Here is a 19399-nt window from a genome sequence, read left to right on the forward strand (position 1 = left end):
GGTTTATTTTAGAATAACATCCCTAAGTATATGAGACTTTTTGCTCCAATACGAACAAACGTGATAATAAGAATGGTCGACTGTGTCATTCATTGTTATTTCGATTACTATGGTGACAATCGTAATACTTGTAAATATTCTATAATTTTAAGGAAAAACGGCATTATTTCTAAAAAAAAATATTTTCCGATGAAATATTATTCCTTTATAAGTATAATTACAACTTGTGGAAGAATTTCCGCAATGGGAATTGCTGAAACACACCATGTATACACTCATAGGTCTCCAGAGCAACTGAACAGTGACGAATGCACTGGTGATGTGCAAATCACCTGAGTGGCGACAAGGTCACGCACGCTTACGACTTCTAGTGTCTTGTTATTTAGATTTCTATGATTACAATTAAATGCAAATATAATAGACCAAACTGTCAAAACTACATTTTATATAACACAGTCCGAAGTTTGTGAAATCGTATTTTAGTTATGTGATTCTCTAATTAATTCATTTATAAGTCAAAATACAGCGTGAAACAATTAAGTGTGCGTGTTGTGAAGTTATAAAAGCACAAATAATTGAACACAAGACGGAATATAAGTACACGTTATTTTAATACTTTTATATACTTCAAACAAACACTGATACGCATACGTTGTGCTAATTATTGCACATCACCAATTCACACATGTGAGCAACTTGATCCTTATTCATAAAAGGTTAAAATAATAATTTGCCTTATATTATCTGCCTATATGTGAACAGACCATTTAAGTGTCCTTTAAACGTTAATACATAAAAAGGCAGCATGGACGGGCTCTAAAATTATGTTATAGGTACGATACTTTTGGGCTTATTTTTCTAAATATGTCCATAATGTTGAAAGAACAAGCCCACATATATCCCAGTAATGTTTAAATCCCTTTATATGAGACCAGTACAGTCTTTTGTTCTGTGATTTTTTTACTATGGCGTCTTTTTGAAGTTCAATACAAATTAGGCGATTTTAAAATATCCATAAATATAGCGTGTTTGTTTGAAATACATATATCATTCCACAATTTACATCCTTAAGAGATTCGTATTAAGGTACAAATTCCAATACTTATAAGTGCATTAAAGCATGTACGACTACTATATATTTTTATAAGGCAGTGTAAGATTCGTTTCTAAGACGCAGCTTTTTAACGAGATCAAAGAAAATTATTGTCTTGTGTATTTATTATGTGAGCTGGATGGAATATGTATGTTTGTGCATTTCTTGTGACAATTATTAATAAAACAAATCATTATACAATATGAATTGTTTAGTATGAAAAAACTGTAAAACTAAATTATCTTTAAATATATCATATTGGCAAAAGATTACATTTTATAGGCACAAATATAACCTAACAGTAATACTTACAAATACCAAAGAGCTAACGATAAAATATGTAAAAAAGTATAAAATTATCAATACATCATAAAAGGCAAAATATATTTAAATTGTGCGAACCAAAATGCCTAATAAATAGATTACAACAATAAAAATAAATGTGTAAATACATGAGTGAGTATTCCTAATAACTAAATCTACTAGTAAATAATACTTCTTATAATATCATTTATTATGTAAAAATATTATATCAATATTTATTGTCAACTTTTAGTCTCCTGACGCTCGGCACGCGACCAAAATACCGCTAATGTCCACACTTTCAACAATTTTATCCTTAGCATATTTAATAAAAAATTTATATAAAAAGGCATTCAAGCGAAATGCTTTTTGTCATGTGACACGACTGAACTTTCAATGAAAGGCAACATTTTATTTTGCATGTCTCAATAAAATGACGTTTCTCGTAATTATTAATACTAAAGCTGCAGTTGTTAGCCTGAAAAATTTGATTTCGACATTAAAAAACAACAAAAATCAACCTTCAATTGCCAACATCAATCACGTCACAAAACAAAAAGACACTCACACATAAACAGTAAATGCTTGAAAATACAAAATCCAATTAACAGCCAACAGAATACTCCTAAACAATATACCTAACTTCATAACGCCAATACTAGCTTTGTATATAAAATTTCCTCTAAATTCATCTCACAGCTTCCGTATAGACTATAGACTTACTTGGACAATATTTGAACACATACATTATGCACGATCAACGAGATCTGTATAACATTAAAGTCATGTCTATCACCTTGGATAAATTCTAACAACAACGTTCAACATTTGCTTATACATACAGGGATAGTAAAGAGTAGCCAAGGTAGGAGATACAAGTACGGAGAGCAAGATGAAATCGAAAGCTTAATTTTGTTAAAGACGTTGAAGATTTGTAAAATTATTTGGGCTCTCAGACATTGCAATCATTTAGGGTGAGTGTTATATTGAGTATCAACCTGTGATGTAAAATAGTATTATCAACAACGATACAAAAAAAAAGACGGGTTGCACTGGGAGTGCCGGCAGAAGTGAAAATTTGATTATTAACGTTGAGCATGTTTGATATTACGTCTTACGCTTTTTCGATCAGGTCACGTGTCCTGACGCGAGTTTAAGTTTTTATACCCTCTCAGAAAAAGTGCTCAACGCCACTAAAGAAGTTTTCACTTCAAAAACATTTCAAAAATTATGCCAAGAACGACAAACTTTCCCGCCAAATTACGCCGCCACAGATAACCTTACAAACCTTCAAGCGATTGATATCAGCGCCATCTATGCAACTAGAAGAGAACTACGACAATTGTCTAACAGTGGGACGAGTAGAGCGGCCGGTAGAGGTCGCGGGTGTGGCGCGTGTGACGTCACACGGCGGCAGGAGAGGCTGATTGTCAGTGCCACTTCGACTTCTGCGCGAATATGTCAGCGCGGAGGTTTTGAGCGAAACATATGCCCAGAATCTTGGAAAAAAATTCAAAGTTAGATGCTACAGACGCAGTTTATTTCTATCCCGAAAGTCTAAACATACATTTTTATTCACTTTTAAAAATACTAACTCTATCAGAAATCGGAAAAACTATCTGTAAACATTTCAAAAAAGATAACGATTAACCTAGGAAATAATTTACTGTGTTAATAACCATTGTAGGGAGATAATAATATGTAATTTCTCTAAGATTTATATTCTATATTAAGGTTGCGTTTCCACCAGAGATGTGAGACGTTCCACCCCTCGCTACTTTTCCTCGCACATCTCTGGTGGAAAAGCACCCTTAACCAAAATTACTATGATATTTATAAACATTTTCTAAACAATAAATACTAACCTACACTACAAGCAAGTACTAGATACAAAAACCTAATTTGTGATATAAAACAAAACTCTAACTATCGTGCTCAAACTCGATGAAATAAAAACTGAAAAATAAACTTACTTGTGCAAAAGCGGTACAAACAGCGGATGTTGCAACTATCAATAGATTGTGGTCAAACCATTCTTCGGCGGCTTCTAAACAGCCCTTGTCATATATTATCTTAGCTATGTCAAAACTCTATAACAAAAAAAAAGAAACTGTAAGCGAATGTGGAACAAAAATGCGCGATCTAGTGTAAACTCTGAAAAAGCTTATAGTGTACAATTTTGCGGTCATATACAGCAGCGAATACGAAATATGCGTAACAAAACATATAAAATACTCCCGGATGGAAAATCTTCAATAACTTAAGACCTGTTTCTGAATTGAGAATTAATTTCATTACCTATGGTTTGATAAAGCTTATGTCACAAACAAGAAAATATGTAGGCAGCAATTATATATACACACCATACTTCAGTTTGTGATGTTCTTAACATATAGTCATCACTTCAGGAACCGGCCTTAGTCATAAAAGAAACATAAGAAAAACACATATAAATGACACGGAATTTCCATCCCAAAGTATATATCTCGCATACAAAGCGTATCATTGAAACCTGTAAAGATAAAGGCCCGAGCACTGCGGCTGCGACTGGCGCGAAATGCCGTTGAAGCCAATCCTCGCCCGCGACCAGACAACCGCGCTCGTGTATCACGCGTTCAGTTAATTGCTATTTGAAGTTATCAGAAGTGGGATGTTAGTAATAATAAAATTTTACTATTATACATGGTGTTTTTGCACCGTGATCAAACATGATAACACCTATACACCCTTACATATTACCCTTTAGATACCCTTACATCCAACAAAATTTGCTTGATGCATCAAGTGCTGCTGAAATTCAGTTTTTTCATAGATAGGAAAAATTCTGCTTGCTTTACATTATATAAATATCAATCAAAATCAATCATCAGCCTTTCGATGTCCACTGCTGGACGTAGGCCTCTCCTAATGCACGCCACTGAGCCCGGTCGTTGGCTCTTTGCCGCCAGTTATGGCCTGCAACCTTGCGAACGTCGTCACTCCACCGTGTAGCAGGGCGTCCTACGCTACGTTTGCCGAGTCGCGGTCTCCACTCTAAGACATGTGTGCCCCAGCGGTTGTCCGTTCTGCGGCACATATGACCGGCCCACTGCCACTTCAGCTTGCTAATTCGTTGAGCTATGTCGGTTACTTTTGTTCTCTGGCGAATTACTTCGTTTCGGACTTGGTCCCTTAGAGAAATACCGAGCATAGCTCTCTCCATAGCTCGCTGAGCGACTTTGAGTTGGTGGACCAGTCGCACTGTCAGTGTCCACGTCTCGGCTCCGTAGGTCATGACTGGTAGGACGCACTGATTAAATACCTTTGTCTTGAGGCATTGTGGTAGTGACGACGAGAAGACTCGACGTAGTTTACCAAAAGCTGCCCAACCCAGCTGTATCCTCCTGTTGATTTCTCTCTCGAAATTGTTCCCACCTAGTTGGAGCGTTTGCCCTAGGTAGACATACTCTTGAACAATCTCGAGAGACACTCCTTGGATGTTTATCGGCTCCGGTAAGACATGAGCGTTAATCATAACCTTTGTTTTCTCTGCGTTCATGCGGAGTCCGATGCGTGAGGAAGATTCAACTAGGTCGTTCAACATTTGCTTCAGCTCTTGCAGCGATTCAGCCATAATGACAATGTCATCGGCAAATCGTAAGTGTGAGATCCACTGACCGTTGATATTGATGCCTCGTCCTTTACAATCCAGCGTCCGAAACATATCCTCTAACGCGTTGGTGAACAATTTCGGCGAGATTACGTCACCTTGTCTCACGCCTCGCTGTAGATGGATACATTTCGTACGCTGGTTCTGGATTTGGACGGACATGGTTGCGGCCTCATACAGTGATCTCAGCACTTCGATATATCGCCAGTCGACCTGGCAGCGCTGCAAAGACTCCAGAACAGACCAGGTCTCAATGCAGTCGAAGGCTTTCTCATAGTCCACAAAAGCAATGCACAGGGGCTGATTGTACTCTTGGGTTTTCTGTACTATCTGCCGCACTGTGTGGATGTGGTCTATGGTACTGTATCCACTGCGAAACCCGGCCTGTTCAGGGGGTTGAAATTCATCGAGTCTCCGTTGAAGACGGTTTGTAATAACCCTGGAAAACAACTTGTAGATGTGGCTCAAAAGCGATATGGGCCTGTAATTCTTTAAAAGGGTTTTATCGCCTTTTTTAAAGAAGAGCACCACAATGCTTTTGCTCCACACCTTCGGGGTTCTCCCGGTGAAAAGAACAGAGTTAAATATATCCTTTAGTTCTTTTAGGATAGGGGCTCCACCTGCTTTAAGAAGCTCCGTCGTAACTCCATCCTCTCCCGAGGCTTTCCCGTTTTTGAGTTGCTTTAGGGCCGACTCCATTTCGTCCAGGCTGACTTCAGGAAGCTCATCCGTGTAATGCCGGGTTAAAGTGGCTCTGGGGTCTTTATTAATTGGAGCGGGTTGAGATGCATGTGACTTGTACAAGCAGCTGTAGAAGTATTCAACCTCCGACAGAATCTCCGACTCCGACGTTAGGACGCTCCCCGTGGATGACTTCAACTTTGTCAGATGGGATCTTTCCAGTTTTTTTGCAAATACCTTAGATCCACGATTTTGCTCAATTGCCTTTTCAATTACAAGAGCATTATGGGATCTAAGGTCGCGTCGTACCATTCTGCTTATTTCTTTATTAAGTGCCCTTTGTTCTGACAAAGCTGATGGTGGGTTATCACGTCGTTTATTCATCAGAGTCAGAGTCTCCCCCGAAAGCTTACTCTTCTTGTTGGCGGGTTTCTTCTTAAAAAGGCTTTCGCCTTCGCCTCTTAGGATGTTGACTATTTGGTGGAGTCTCTGGTCAACATCATCAGTGGTTTCCAGGACAGCGAATCGGTTGCTCAAATTTAACTGAAATTTTTCAGTATCCGTAGCGGTTTCTAGCATACTAGGCCGGAGTGTTGACTTCATCATTCGTTTTCTCTCAAGCTTGCAATTGATATTTAGAGTGCCTCTAAGATATCGGTGATCACTACCCGTTTTAAATCTTGTAATCACTGAGACATCTCTAAATATGCGCCTTTTGTCCGTAATGATGAAATCAATCTCATTTTGGGTTTTACCATCAGGGCTTTGCCAGGTCCATTTCCTCTGGGACTGTTTCTTGAAGAATGAATTCATCAAGTAGAGTCGCTCTTTTTCAAGGAAATTAACCAGCATTTGACCCCTCTGGTTTCTGCTTCCAAAACCGTGTGGTCCTATAGCCGACTCACTGCTTGTTTGTACTCCCACTTTAGCGTTGAAGTCCCCCATCACAACATTGTAATGTGCCTTCTTGGTATTGTGTAAGGCTTTCGATATGTCATCATACAATCCTTCAACTTCTTCGTCAGAGTGTGTCGATGTCGGTGCGTAAACCTGTACCACCTTCAGGCTATACCTATTGGTGAGCTTAATTATAAGGTACGCAACTCTAGGTACTACTCTATATAAATATCAAATAACCATAACTGAAATCTTATGAATTGGACTTATTGCATAAAATAATATAACCTATAATCTAGACTTACGTACATCTAGAAGTTCTTGTGGAAGCAATATAATCACATAGTACAACCACCGATGACGTCATCAGCTCCGCCCCACTAAACTTTCTACTCACATAAGTAGGCTTCATGACTCCATAACCGCAATGCTTGTTCGGTATAATATCTTACTTTCTACGTCACCAACCCATGGTATTTAAAATCACACTTACATAACTAAGCTTCGTGACGTCATAACCGCACTGCTTGTTCCGTATAATATCTAACTTCCTACAACACCAACCAATCATCATCATAAGGGTTCAGGCCATAAGCCACCATGCTGACCAAGTGCGAGTTGGATGTCACTTGTCGTCGAACTTTCTTATTCTTCAACATGTCGGTTTCCTAACGATATTTAGCTCACCGTTTTGAGCACCCATATCATTTATACTCACATAAGTAGGCTTCCTGACGTCATAACCGCACTGCTTGTTGCGTATAATATCTTGCGGCTTGTTACGGCAACAACTAAAGGGCACACCACACGCCTCTCTCGAGCCTACGGCACCGCTCGAGCAGTTGAAATATGCGTTACGATCCCAATCCCGGGGCCCTTCTACACCGCAGCATTGTAGCTATGGAACATAAATCTTTAAATTAATTCAGTTATATTATATTTAACTTATGTTCTCGTACATTGTATATGGGATTATACTGTTATTTGTTAAAGTTGTATTAATATTTATTAAAATAATTTATTAAAATGAAAGCAAGAATTAATAGATATTTTATTTATGGGATTCTTTAAATTTTATTTTATTTCGTCTAACATAATATATCTATATAAAATAAAACAAACCCAGTCTTCCTGAATCCAATCTATCAAGTTCTGTTGATCAGGATCTTCTCTATAGTGGGTGATGAACGTTTGGAAGCCTGTTGTAGCTTGCAATTTAATCTGCAAAACAATTAAATTTGGAAAAATTGTTAGTTTCTTATTTTACCTATGACCATATTATCTTAGAGCAGTATTATTTTTAGCGTGGAAAAATGACAGTGCCATCACTTTCCCATACTAGAAAACCAAATTTCCTTAGACTAAAAATGGTTGTGCTGTATATTGTTGTAGACGTACATGGGTGCTAATGAGGCAGCTCATTAAGACGCTCGAGCGACGTTGCCGGCTATGTATTCAAGTTGTTTGTATCGAAAATACTAAATTGGCGACGTTGCCAAACCGTCGCCACGAGTTAGTTACCCTATGTTTTCATTTTCAATAGTAACTCCTTGTATATGTCGACAAGCGACGTCGTCATGGCGTCTTCATGGGGCTAAAGAGCTTATAATTATAGCAATAGAAAAGTATTGGTCTTTTCATCAGATTTCTTGCTAATTATTACTATTCACAGTCAATATATGTATGTAAATAAACACTGTGTAACATACCCAGTCTTTAAATACGAAAAATAGGATCCCAGCCGTCATTTCAGCTAGCAATAGCAACGCGAGGAATACTGCATACTGTAAAAGAAGAAACCTGCCTTACCAATTGAAATTCAAGTAGGTATTAATTTACTTCAACATTTTGAAATTGTGTGTGAAAATTGATTCACAAAAAAATTTAATTGTCTAACTAATTGACCAAATGGATGCATGCTACAAATTAGGCCATATAACTATACTTACAGACAAAACAAATAATTATTAAATACAGTCTATTTATTACAATGTAGTCCATTGAATAAAAAGTTCTACAGTGCGTGAGTTAGTAACGTAAGATGTTTTTTCGGAAACATGTCAAGAGTCCCTAGGTAATAAACATACTAAAACCCCGGGACACTAGGAGGAGCCCCGGAGTGGGGGGAGGGGGTAAATGGGACCATTTTTTCATTTTTCGCTTAAATCTCAAAAACGGTACATGTTAGAGAAAAACTTTCAAGGAAAAGTTGAAAGGCCATAAAATTATCTACAAGTTGTACCTCAATCATTTTTTCCTATATCCTACCGTTTCTGAGTTATACGCAGTAAAAAATTATTTTCGCTCAAACAATTTCCCCATACTACACATCAATCGATCAAAAAATATTTCTTTCTTCCAAAAAACTCAAATGTGCAACCTGTGACCGGTACTGATAGATTGCTCATAATTAGGTCTATAATTGGTGAAATAAACACATTCCTCCATGGAAGCCTATAGGAGGAATCGATTGTCAAAATATTATATTAGGGTAGTTTGAGTTACTGAACTTGATCTTTTTATTTTTTTCTTCCAAAAAATTCAAAAGTGCAACTTGTGACCAGTACAGATAGATTGCACATAATTAGGTCTATCATTGATAAAAATACCAGATTCCACGACGGAGGCGTTTACGGGGAATTGAATTTTGATTAGGGTAGTTACTGAACTTGATATTTTTATTTTTTTCTTCCAAAAAACTCAAAAGTGCAACTTGTGACCGGTACTGATAGATTACTCTTAATTAGGTCTATAATTGGTAAAATAAACACATTCCTCCATGGAAGCCTTTAGGAGGAATACATTGTTAAAATATTATATTAGGGTAGTTTAAGTTACTGAACTTGATCTTTTTATTTTTTTCTTCCAAAAAACTCAAAAGTGCAACTTGTGACCAGTACTGATAGATTGCTCTTAATTAGGTCTATAATTGGTAAAATAAACACATTCCTCCATGGAAGCCTTTAGGAGGAATCGATTGTCAAAATATTATATTAGGGCAGTTTGAGTTACTGAACTTGATCTTTTTATTTTTTTCTTCCAAAAAACTCAAAAGTGCAACTTGTGACCGTTACAGATAGATTGCTCATATTTAGGTCTATCATTGATAAAAATACTAGATTCCACCACGGAGGCGTTTACGGGGAATTGAATTTTATTAGGGTAGTTACGATACTTGAACTTTTTATTTTTTTTCTTCCAAAAAACTCAAAAGTGCAACTTGTGACCGGTAGCGATAGATTGCTCATAATTAAGTCTATCATTGATAAAAAAACCAGATTCCACCATGGAGGCGTTTACGGGGAATTGAATTTTATTAGTGTAGTTAGTTAAAAAGTTCAAGTATCGTAGCTACGCTAATAAAATTCAATATCTCCTAAACGCCTCCATGGTGGAATATGGTTTTTTTATCAATGATAGACCTAATTATGAGCAATCTATCGGTGTCGGTCACAAGTTGCACTTTTGAGTTTTTTCGAAGAAAAAAAATAAAAAGTTCAAGTATCGTAACTACCCTAATAAAATTCAATTCCCCGTAAACGCCTCCGTGGTGGAATCTAGTATTTTTATCAATGATAGACCTAATTATGAGCAATCTATCTGTACCGGTCACAAGTTGCACTTTTGAGTTTTTTGGAAGAAAAAAATAAAAAGATCAAGTTCAGTAACTCAAACTACCCTAATATAATATTTTGACAATCGATTCCTCCTATAGGCTTCCATGGAGGAATGTGTTTATTTCACCAATTATAGACCTAATTATGAGCAATCTATCAGTACCGGTCACAAGTTGCACATTTGAGTTTTTTGGAAGAAAGAAATATTTTTTGATCGATTGATGTGTAGTATGGGGAAATTGTTTGAGCCAAAATCATTTTTTACTGCGTATAACTCAGAAACGGTAGGATATAGGAAAAAATGATTGAGGTACAACTTGTAGATAATTTTATGGCCTTTCAACTTTTGCTTGAAAGTTTTTCTCTAACATGTACCGTTTTTGAGATTTAAGCGAAAAACGAAAAAATGGACCCATTTCCCCCCTCCTCCCACTCCGGGGCTCCTCCTAGTGTCCCGGGGTTTTAGTATGTTTATTACCTAGGTACTCTTGACATGTTTCCGAAGAAACATCTTACGTTACTAACTCACGCACTCTAGACCCCCCTTGGAGGAACTTATTCAATGGACTAATGATAAAAAGTGCAAAACATTTTAATAAAAGTGTGTTAACAACACATACCAATACCAATTGGCAATTACCATCCACGATTATGTAAAGAACAACAAGACAAACATGTATGGCACTATTTATCATTAATTACTCGGTCAAAAGTTACAAACAATTACTCACACAAGCTAACAGGCATGTATTCTCTCGCAACGCTCCAACACAACCAGTGAATCCAATAATGAATGTTATTGTACCTGTAAAGATGAAATTTTTGTTATAAAATCATCTTGTATGTATCACTTACCTCCTTATTTAAGATCTCAAGGTGTTACCATGAATAAATTACTCACAAGTTGGTCTTTATTAGGCAAAATCACGTTTGACACCTTAGCACTATATTTTCATACACTTGTGAATCAAGGTTACAGAATGGTATTTAGATATAGTAGTGTAGATTTAATTTTTAATTAGTCTCTTAATTCTATATCCTATCAATAAGAATTAAAATTCTGAGCTTTAGGGCCGGCGCCGACATGACGAAGCGCAGCGCAGCGCACTTTTCATTGTCAAACTATTATCGACATTGTCCTCAGTAAAATAAAGTTCAAAAAAGCGCAGCGCGCTACCTTTCGCGTGTGACGCTTCGATGCTCCATAAAATAAATTGTTGTTATTTGATTTTGAATTTTTTTTTAATGAAAACAATGTCTAAACTAGTTTGACAATGAAAAATGCGCTGCTCTTCGCCATATGTGAGCCAGGCCTTATAGTATAATTTTAAGTCGAAGCAAACAAAAATCTGACATAAATTTAGTTACCAAATCATTTTCAGTTACATTAATACATATACTGAATTTCACAATTGCAATTGAAACCGAGTGAAGAATTTTTATCATTATGTAGTTATTTCCCAATAAGACAATACAATTGTTTAAATGATGTCCTTGCTTCAATGTTTTGTTTCCACTAACAATTTTCCACAAAATTCAATGGCACACTATTGTGTGTGAATTGACCTCAAAACATTTGATCATTTAAGAAATGAGTCTGTTTAACTTGGTATTTAAAAAAACATGAACACATTACCGCTAAATTTATATTCAACAACTTTTATTTAACATTTCCTAACCTACATTGGATATCAAATATCAATACATATTAAGTTTTAATTGACTATTAATTAATTCAACTAAAGATTTAAATAATTCATTCAATAATTTATATTGTATGTTACAAAATATTCTTATTGACCTTTAACTTTTGGATACTTATCAATTATTTGTAACACTTCTATGAACAAGTCATCTTACGGACCCAGACTGCAAGATAATGATGAAAGAAAGACCCGCATAGTTCTTGTTCCTGTGGAATTTCCGGGATGAATAAGCCTATGTCTTATTCTAGGTCTTCAGCTACCTACATACCAAATTTAATTGTAATTGGTTCAGAAGTATTTGCGTGAAAGAGTAACAATCCATTCATCCTCACAAACTTTCGCATTTATAATATTAGCTATTTAATGTTCTTACCAACACATATGAATATAAATGCTGGATCCAGAGCAATATTTGTAAGTCTTGAGAGATTATTAAATGTGTCTTTTTCAGTCCAAGCCCACACACCCACTGCTAATACAACCAATCCGACGAACTGAAATTTTATGAACATAAAATATAAAAATTATTATCACAATAAAAATTATGGTCACACAGATTTTCCATCTAAATTGTCATGGAAAGCTTCTAATTTTTTTATTGCTGTATAAACTGTATGCGAAAACATTTTTATCAGTCCTATGCAAATTGCTTATTTACAATTAATTGACGATGCAATCATTAACCAAGATAAATCTAAAAATCTTTAATTGTTGACCGAACGCATTTTAATTCAGCCTTGAAATAAGTACAATGAAATAGCATAAAATGTGAATGCAAGCGTGAAAGAAACCTTCTCTATTATTTTATAACTATTGTATTTTTACGTGTGTATCCAGTACTCACCCAGAAAAGAACATTGACTCCAAATATAACATATTTAAGACAACAGCTGACTTCGGTCGTGTCACGTCGATATTTTCTAATGCCAGGCATTTTAGAAGATTCATTTACAACTTAACTAAACGAAAACTTAACACTTAGTGCCTATAACGACACTATGTACGACTACATTTGATTAAATCAATTGTGGTTTGATAAGTTTTTAACATGGAATAATTTAAATTTTAAAATAAATAAAAACAAGTAGGCCAAAGACATAGGCCAAAGACCTGAATAACACAAAGACCGATCGAATTGTTTTAGTCTCGACTGACAGAAAAACAAATGTCAGCCTGAATGAACCTACAGACTATAAAATGAATATGTATGGACAACAGATAAAACAATTGACGCTGATCATAAGAAGCAAACGTAGTATACATACTATCTCGATGGAAGCAAGTGTGATTGTGAAGCAATTTATTAGTAAATGATTTTTTCAATTTTTGAATTTATAAACCTACTGGCAAATTTACAAACTGTACATAGAATTTAATTGAAAAGGTTAATTTTATTAAATACAATAAATTACAGTAATTGCATTTGCGTTTCGTCTTAGTTTCCAAAAGTAGGCGATATCGTGGTCGAGGGCGTATGGAAAAAAGATTTGCAAATGTCGTTTGGTCCTACACTTAGACTTTAGAGTTTAGAGCATTAAACCAACTTACAGGTAAATTAGCTTGGAGAAATTTTTGCGTTTGTAGTAGTGTATGGTCAGCAAATAAAATAAAACAACATTTTATTTTTAGTTTTTATTTTATATATATATAAGGGATTTTAAATTAAACTATATGTGTTTCTCCTCTGAAAAAGATGAGACTTTATTTTAATATTTGCACATTTAACATACGTATAACTTTTACATTAACTAGACCGGGAGATATTGACACAAAATTTCGAGTCATTTGTAACAGGATGGCGGTTCTACAGGGGTCTTAGTACGCAATGACAAAAAGAAAAACGATGGTGTGAACGCTGGTACCGGCGGCTTAGTCACGTAGGCGTTAGTCGAACTCGTCGGAAAAATAGCGAAGTCAAAGAATTTGTAACACAAAAATTTTAGAATTTACCGATAGCCCATAAAAAAGAAGTAGGCGGTAGTGTCATGCCATACTTTTCCGGTGTGACTTACAGCCCGCCATACCGACGCGAATGTGTTGATTTAAAAAAAAACAATTCAACCATTTGTACCAGGCTAACTTTTGCACAGGTAACCATCGTCGTGCAGCCATTTACGAAAATCGCCATGCCATACTTTTCGGACGATTCCAAATGGCGAAAAAAAAATTTTTGCAGATTTTCGGCGGTATGGCGACCATTTGGAATCGTCCGAAAAGTATGGCATGGCGATTTTCGTAAATAGCTGCACGACGATGGTTACCTGTGCAAAAGTTAGCCTGGTACAAATGGTTGAATTGTTTTTTTTTAATCAACACATTCGCGTCGGTATGGCGAGCTGTAAGTCACACCGGAAAAGTATGGCATGACACTACCGCCTACTTCTTTTTTATGGGCTATCGGTAAATTCTAAAATTTTTGTGTTACAAATCGTTTGACTTTCGCTATTTTTCCGACGAGTTCGACTAACGCCTACGCGACTAAGCCGCCGGTACCAGTGTTCACACCATCGTTTTGCACGCCTCATAAGCGAAGCGTTGAGGTGGGTACTACTGTCACTTCGCGCAAAACATCTGATTTTTCAAACTTAAAATGTCTTTATGTATCATACATTGCACTTGTAAGATAATACATACACACACATATTAAGAAAAAACACTATTTTTAACATTCATGATATTTTTGATGTCATTTTTGTTATTTAAACTAGTTAAAAAACAGTTTAAAAAAGTTCTGTCTTGGACGTCCGTGTGTCTGTATGTGCGGAGGATTTTCTTGTTAACACGATAGCGACCGAAATACTTTACTAATCGAGTCTTTTTTTTTCTCTTACGCTTGAGTATGCTCAGGAATAGAACCCTTTTATTTTTCAGGGTCTGATTCGATGTGGTTTAATTGTTATTAAATAAACAAAAATAATAATTAATAAATAATTATTAAAAAAAAATTATGAGGCGTGCACTTTTGGATTTTCCAAACTATTTCTTTTTGTCATTGCGTACTAAGACCCCTGTAGAACCGCCATCCTGTTACAAATGACTCGAAATTTTGTGTCAATATCTCCCGGTCTATACGTAATAATTATAATTTTTGAATGAAATGTGTGCTTTATGTTCACGGTACCAAACGACTGCACGTGGCACCTGCGGACAGCGTAAACTGGTTTATTCTGGTTTTGTGCGTGTTTCCACTTTCCACTATCAAGTGACGATTTATTTATTTGTTTTGTTTCGTAATTATTATGGTCAAATATTAATTATGAAACAAATTATTATGGACACGATATTTTATTGTTTCACGGTAGTCGCCTTGTCGTTTGCTCAAGGACGTGAAATTGAATGATATATTTTTTTTTATAAAGTCAAAACCATTTTCTTTCAAATAAAAACTTGTTTTTATTGAAAACAAAAGTGTTGCTAGGAATAAGTATAAAATTAAATAGTAATGTTAGGATATCGAAACATTTTTGTATAGGCCAGAAGTCAGAACGATATAGTGGAAACGCGCTCTAAGATCTGAGTAATATACACACCACTACATATGCAAAAATTTCTCCAAGCTAATTTACCTGTAGTGCTCTGGTAAAGGTCCTACACGTAAATTTGCCTCTATCACATCTTGTGAGTTTGCTATGTACAGAGCATGTACAGAGTAACAATGGTTCAGGTCAACTTCTTATGGTGTATCGGAGTTATACATATAGGTAAATTATCAAGTGATATGAAAAAAGATATTCGTTACAGTAATACGTTTAAAAATTACATAAAGAATATGGAATTAATTCTAAAGAATAGGCCATAAGCTAAGGCCATAAGTATGGCATTTATTGTTCTTTTTTCAAATTTATTTTCGGTTGTAAGTGGCGAGGCACCAAAGAGTATAATAATATATAGGGTACGAGGCACTTAGCACCGTGAGCCACAGCGTACACGTCTGACCCCACCTCTGTATTTGATGCTTCAACCACGATAGAGGATTTTATAATAAAATACATTTGCAATTAAAATAAATATTTTATTTTCTAATTTTTACACGTTTTGCCATCTGAAGAATGTCGACGAATCCAATCAATATAATTGCTGATTTTTGTGTACACTCCTGAAATAATAGTTTTATTTTATGGTAAGTCGTTATACATAATATTACATATAATATTATTTCTATGGTGTACTTAATATTTTCTATCGTATAAAGTTACCAACCGGGATACCGTGAATCCGCACAACCTATTCCCCAAGACACGACTCCTGTAATCAAATTGAAGTTATAAAATATTATTTATGAACCCCTTTGTTTTTATTTTATTCTATAGAATATCCTTGTCATCGTAATTTATGTTATGATACATACCAGCTTGTACATAATGTCCGTCCGGTTCAAAAACTAGTAACGGACCACCGCTGTCACCCTGCAATACATTAAAATTAAAAAAAAATCCGAATATTTCAAATTGTTAGCTAATTATTATCAATTCCTGACCTAACCTAACCTAATAAGCTTTTATATTAATTTTAAAGGGAAGACATTACAATTTAGGTACCTTTAATGTATGGTTTTTTATATTTTTTTATTTAATTATATTTTCCACATATTTTTAAAGGGTTAGTTAAACTATAAATAAAAATGATTGGTTTGATCTCATTAATTCCAGTTAAATTGATAATTTATCACCATAATAGGTAATAGTTCATTAATAGTCCACGTAGGTACCTGGCATCCATCCTTTCCCTTAGAGAAAGCGCACATCATAGTAGGCTTGAGGTGCTGTGACAACTTCGACTTCATACATTCTTCATCGGTTAATATTCTCAGACTCGCTTTTAGTAGCACTTTTGATGAAGTTTTCTCGACTCCAACCCGTCCCCAACCAACTATGGTTCCCACTCTATTTGAGAAGTCTTGTCCTGAAATATTCTGAGTGTTTAATATTTATTCCAATATTCAAATATACAGGATGTAATCGTTAAGTGCCCACTTACAACTTAGTTATTATTGTCATTATACGCATTAGTTACAGGGCTTTCGATATCAGTTTAAAGTTTTTTTTTTATATCTGCAATAGTTATCTACGGAATAATCGGCTGTGCACACACGATTACACCCTGTATTGTCAATAGGCACAAAAAATTAATTCAGTTTTACTTTCTTATCTTTCCCCTCTACACTACGAGACTCAAGTCAGGATGGACAATGTATGTTTTAGAGAAGCTATTTTAAATTGAAACAAGCTACTTTACTACACAGCTCTAGCACCAAAAAATATTTTTTTTTGCTACAACTTCAGCAATTTTTTATCATGAGAAAGTTTGGCGTTTACATTAGTCACTGACTAATTAATATACCTGGCTTTGGCAGACAAATTGGCACTATTGTATCACTAAATTGAACAGGTGCGTTGAGTGTAGCTACCGCTATATCATTTTCATCTCGTACAGCAGTTGATGTGAACCGTTCGTGTATTTTAACAGCGGATATATTCCTTTTTTCCACATTCTTCATGTCATCTAAGTTATCCAGGCCAATTAAAACCAACATTTCGCTAATATTGTCCCTGAAATATTAGGTAGTTAAGATTGGACACTATATAAGTATGTAGAATATCAGACCATTTAAACCTTTTTTCTTCTGTTGATGAATATGTGCATAATGAGTAACTAGAACATCAATAAGATAAACTAAACAAAAATTATGGTATCCATAGGTATTCGATGGACGCTATAGGTACCTACACATGGACGCATACCCATACTAATGTACCTATAGAGAGATTTAAATAGTTTAGATTTTTTGTGACTTCATGACACCATTTAGATAATTATATATGTATATTTAAGGACCAGGATTGAAAAAGCATTTCGTGTTCTGTAACTGTTTTTGTAGGTCCTTAAATCTAGGCCCACCAATTTCTTGATAATTATTTCTAATAATAGGCATAAGTTCCAAAATGTAACTTTTTAACTAGGTACCTATTAAGTTATACTTGTGGATTTTTTCCTAATTACGTATGTAAATTGTACCTACACATATACCAAAGGTAAATTGCTTAATATACCGACCCATAAAATACGTAGGTGTGTTAACAAAACGTCTTATCGTGGAAATTTTTAGAACATTGTCGACATTGTTACAATTTATTTTTATTAGGTAAGCGTACAACGTATTTAATATTGCTATGTATTATTAGTAATCAATAATTATTTAAGTAATTTTAAATTGTTGAACTGATTGATGCTCTACCTACAGACTACGACCTGGCACAAAATTAAAAACATATTTTATTCTCTTTGTAAAAATTAAGTTGCTTATGGTTTCTCACCACTTGAAACAGTGTCCTGCACTAAGCACATGTTTGTCTGTGATCATGGCCCCTCCACAGTGCATGCGGTTGTTCTTCAAAATGGCCACAGTCCATGGATAAGAGTGAGGTTCCGCCCTTCTCCCGCCGACTATCCTCATCGACACTATGGTGTCAGCTGGCCTACCACAATCTAATAAACTATTCATAAACATTCATACGCATTTGTATCTTAATCTATGTGAGAAAAGACGCAAAATTTTCCTTGCATATAGGTTTCCTAGATTTATTGATAGTAAAATCGATTAGTGAAACTCAAAATCTCTTTATGCCCCTTATTTGAACCAAAGGAACAATAGAAAATTTTCGGACATGATAGTCTTTTCTATGGACGGGGACCAATTTATTCATCGCTTTATACTCGCTACTATACATATTGCATAGATACGTAAATGAAAAGCAGAACAAAAGCCTTTTGTAATTGAAATACTGTAAAGTTTCAATGAATAGAACAGTTCACAGTTCATGTCCAAAAACAATGTTTCATATAGCTAAGTAAGTGGATCATCGAAGAAAAACAATTCTGTCTGTTCAAAAATTGATTCGGAACTTTTATTTAAAAAACATTTTGTCGTAGACATTGTTAAAATTAATGACTAATTAAAACTATCCAATAGTCACTTACGACAATCGAGTCCAGATATATGCGCCACCTAAACATAAAAACCGTTGTACTTAGAGACTTTAAACATTTAAATTTTAACCTAGGCGCTACTTAACATACCTTGATCACGACAAAGAATAACATAAAACACAGCATTGTCCCGTTTACAACACGACTAGGTACGACTTTTTTCTAGTTTCTGACACAGGACTGTTTTCTAGCACTGACACTTGCTTATTTGTGCTCCAAACGCTTCAACCAAAGAAATTATTCACGCGATAATGTCCTTGTAAATTTAATACGCTGGACGCTGTAAAATTTATTACAGCCTATCGCATCTTTGTAATCATAAGCACACCTACCTCTATAATTAACAACACATGTCTGAAATGATCAAAATAAAACAGCAAAATCATTTTATCATTTATTATAGTTACATAAATAAAATGTGAAAATCGATTATGTATTTTACAAATACAACATCTGTAGGAATTTT

The 19399-nt window shown here is 35.2% G+C and overlaps 2 protein-coding genes across 2 annotated transcripts; both read right to left on the reverse strand.

The window, feature by feature from the left end:
• Nucleotides 1-400: 400 nt before the first annotated feature.
• Nucleotides 401-13037, reverse strand: Tsp26A (Tetraspanin 26A). The gene is made up of 8 exons (XM_090101845.1): nucleotides 12791-13037; nucleotides 12320-12440; nucleotides 10972-11045; nucleotides 8333-8407; nucleotides 7746-7844; nucleotides 7342-7521; nucleotides 3370-3486; nucleotides 401-2895 (listed from the first exon to the last, which is right to left on the reverse strand). Exons 1-8 carry the CDS (start codon nucleotides 12878-12880, stop codon nucleotides 2827-2829), a joined length of 825 nt encoding a protein of 274 aa, XP_089957971.1. The 5' UTR covers nucleotides 12881-13037; the 3' UTR covers nucleotides 401-2826.
• A 2922-nt stretch (nucleotides 13038-15959) lies between these two features.
• Nucleotides 15960-18940, reverse strand: LOC149908382 (serine protease 44-like). Its single transcript, XM_090102265.1, has 7 exons — nucleotides 18925-18940; nucleotides 18261-18432; nucleotides 17287-17495; nucleotides 16655-16848; nucleotides 16295-16352; nucleotides 16147-16191; nucleotides 15960-16042 (listed from the first exon to the last, which is right to left on the reverse strand). Exons 2-7 carry the CDS (start codon nucleotides 18398-18400, stop codon nucleotides 15966-15968), a joined length of 723 nt encoding a protein of 240 aa, XP_089958391.1. The 5' UTR covers nucleotides 18401-18432; nucleotides 18925-18940; the 3' UTR covers nucleotides 15960-15965.
• Nucleotides 18941-19399: the final 459 nt, after the last annotated feature.

The sequence above is a fragment of the Colias eurytheme genome, chromosome 5 (genome assembly GCF_061535395.1).
Source record: "Colias eurytheme isolate Ceu_HAF_F1 chromosome 5, ilColEury1 Martin Lab GWU primary, whole genome shotgun sequence".
NCBI classification, from domain to species: Eukaryota; Metazoa; Arthropoda; class Insecta; order Lepidoptera; family Pieridae; genus Colias; species Colias eurytheme.

Coding starts and splice junctions, on each gene's coding strand:
- Tsp26A (XM_090101845.1), bottom strand. CDS start 12,880: ATGCCTGGCATTAGAAAATATCGACGTGACACGACCGAAGTCAGCTGT. Junction 11,046..12,319: donor ATTTATATTCATATGTGTTG/GTAAGAACATTA, acceptor TCATCTTTACAG/GTACAATAACATTCATTATT. Junction 3,487..7,341: donor ACGTCAGGAAGCCTACTTAT/GTGAGTATAAAT, acceptor TTTTTGTTATAG/AGTTTTGACATAGCTAAGAT.
- LOC149908382 (XM_090102265.1), bottom strand. CDS start 18,400: ATGAGGATAGTCGGCGGGAGAAGGGCGGAACCTCACTCTTATCCATGG. Junction 16,353..16,654: donor AGGGAAAGGATGGATGCCAG/GTACCTACGTGG, acceptor AATGTATTGCAG/GGTGACAGCGGTGGTCCGTT. Junction 16,043..16,146: donor TGCGGATTCACGGTATCCCG/GTTGGTAACTTT, acceptor CTATTATTTCAG/GAGTGTACACAAAAATCAGC.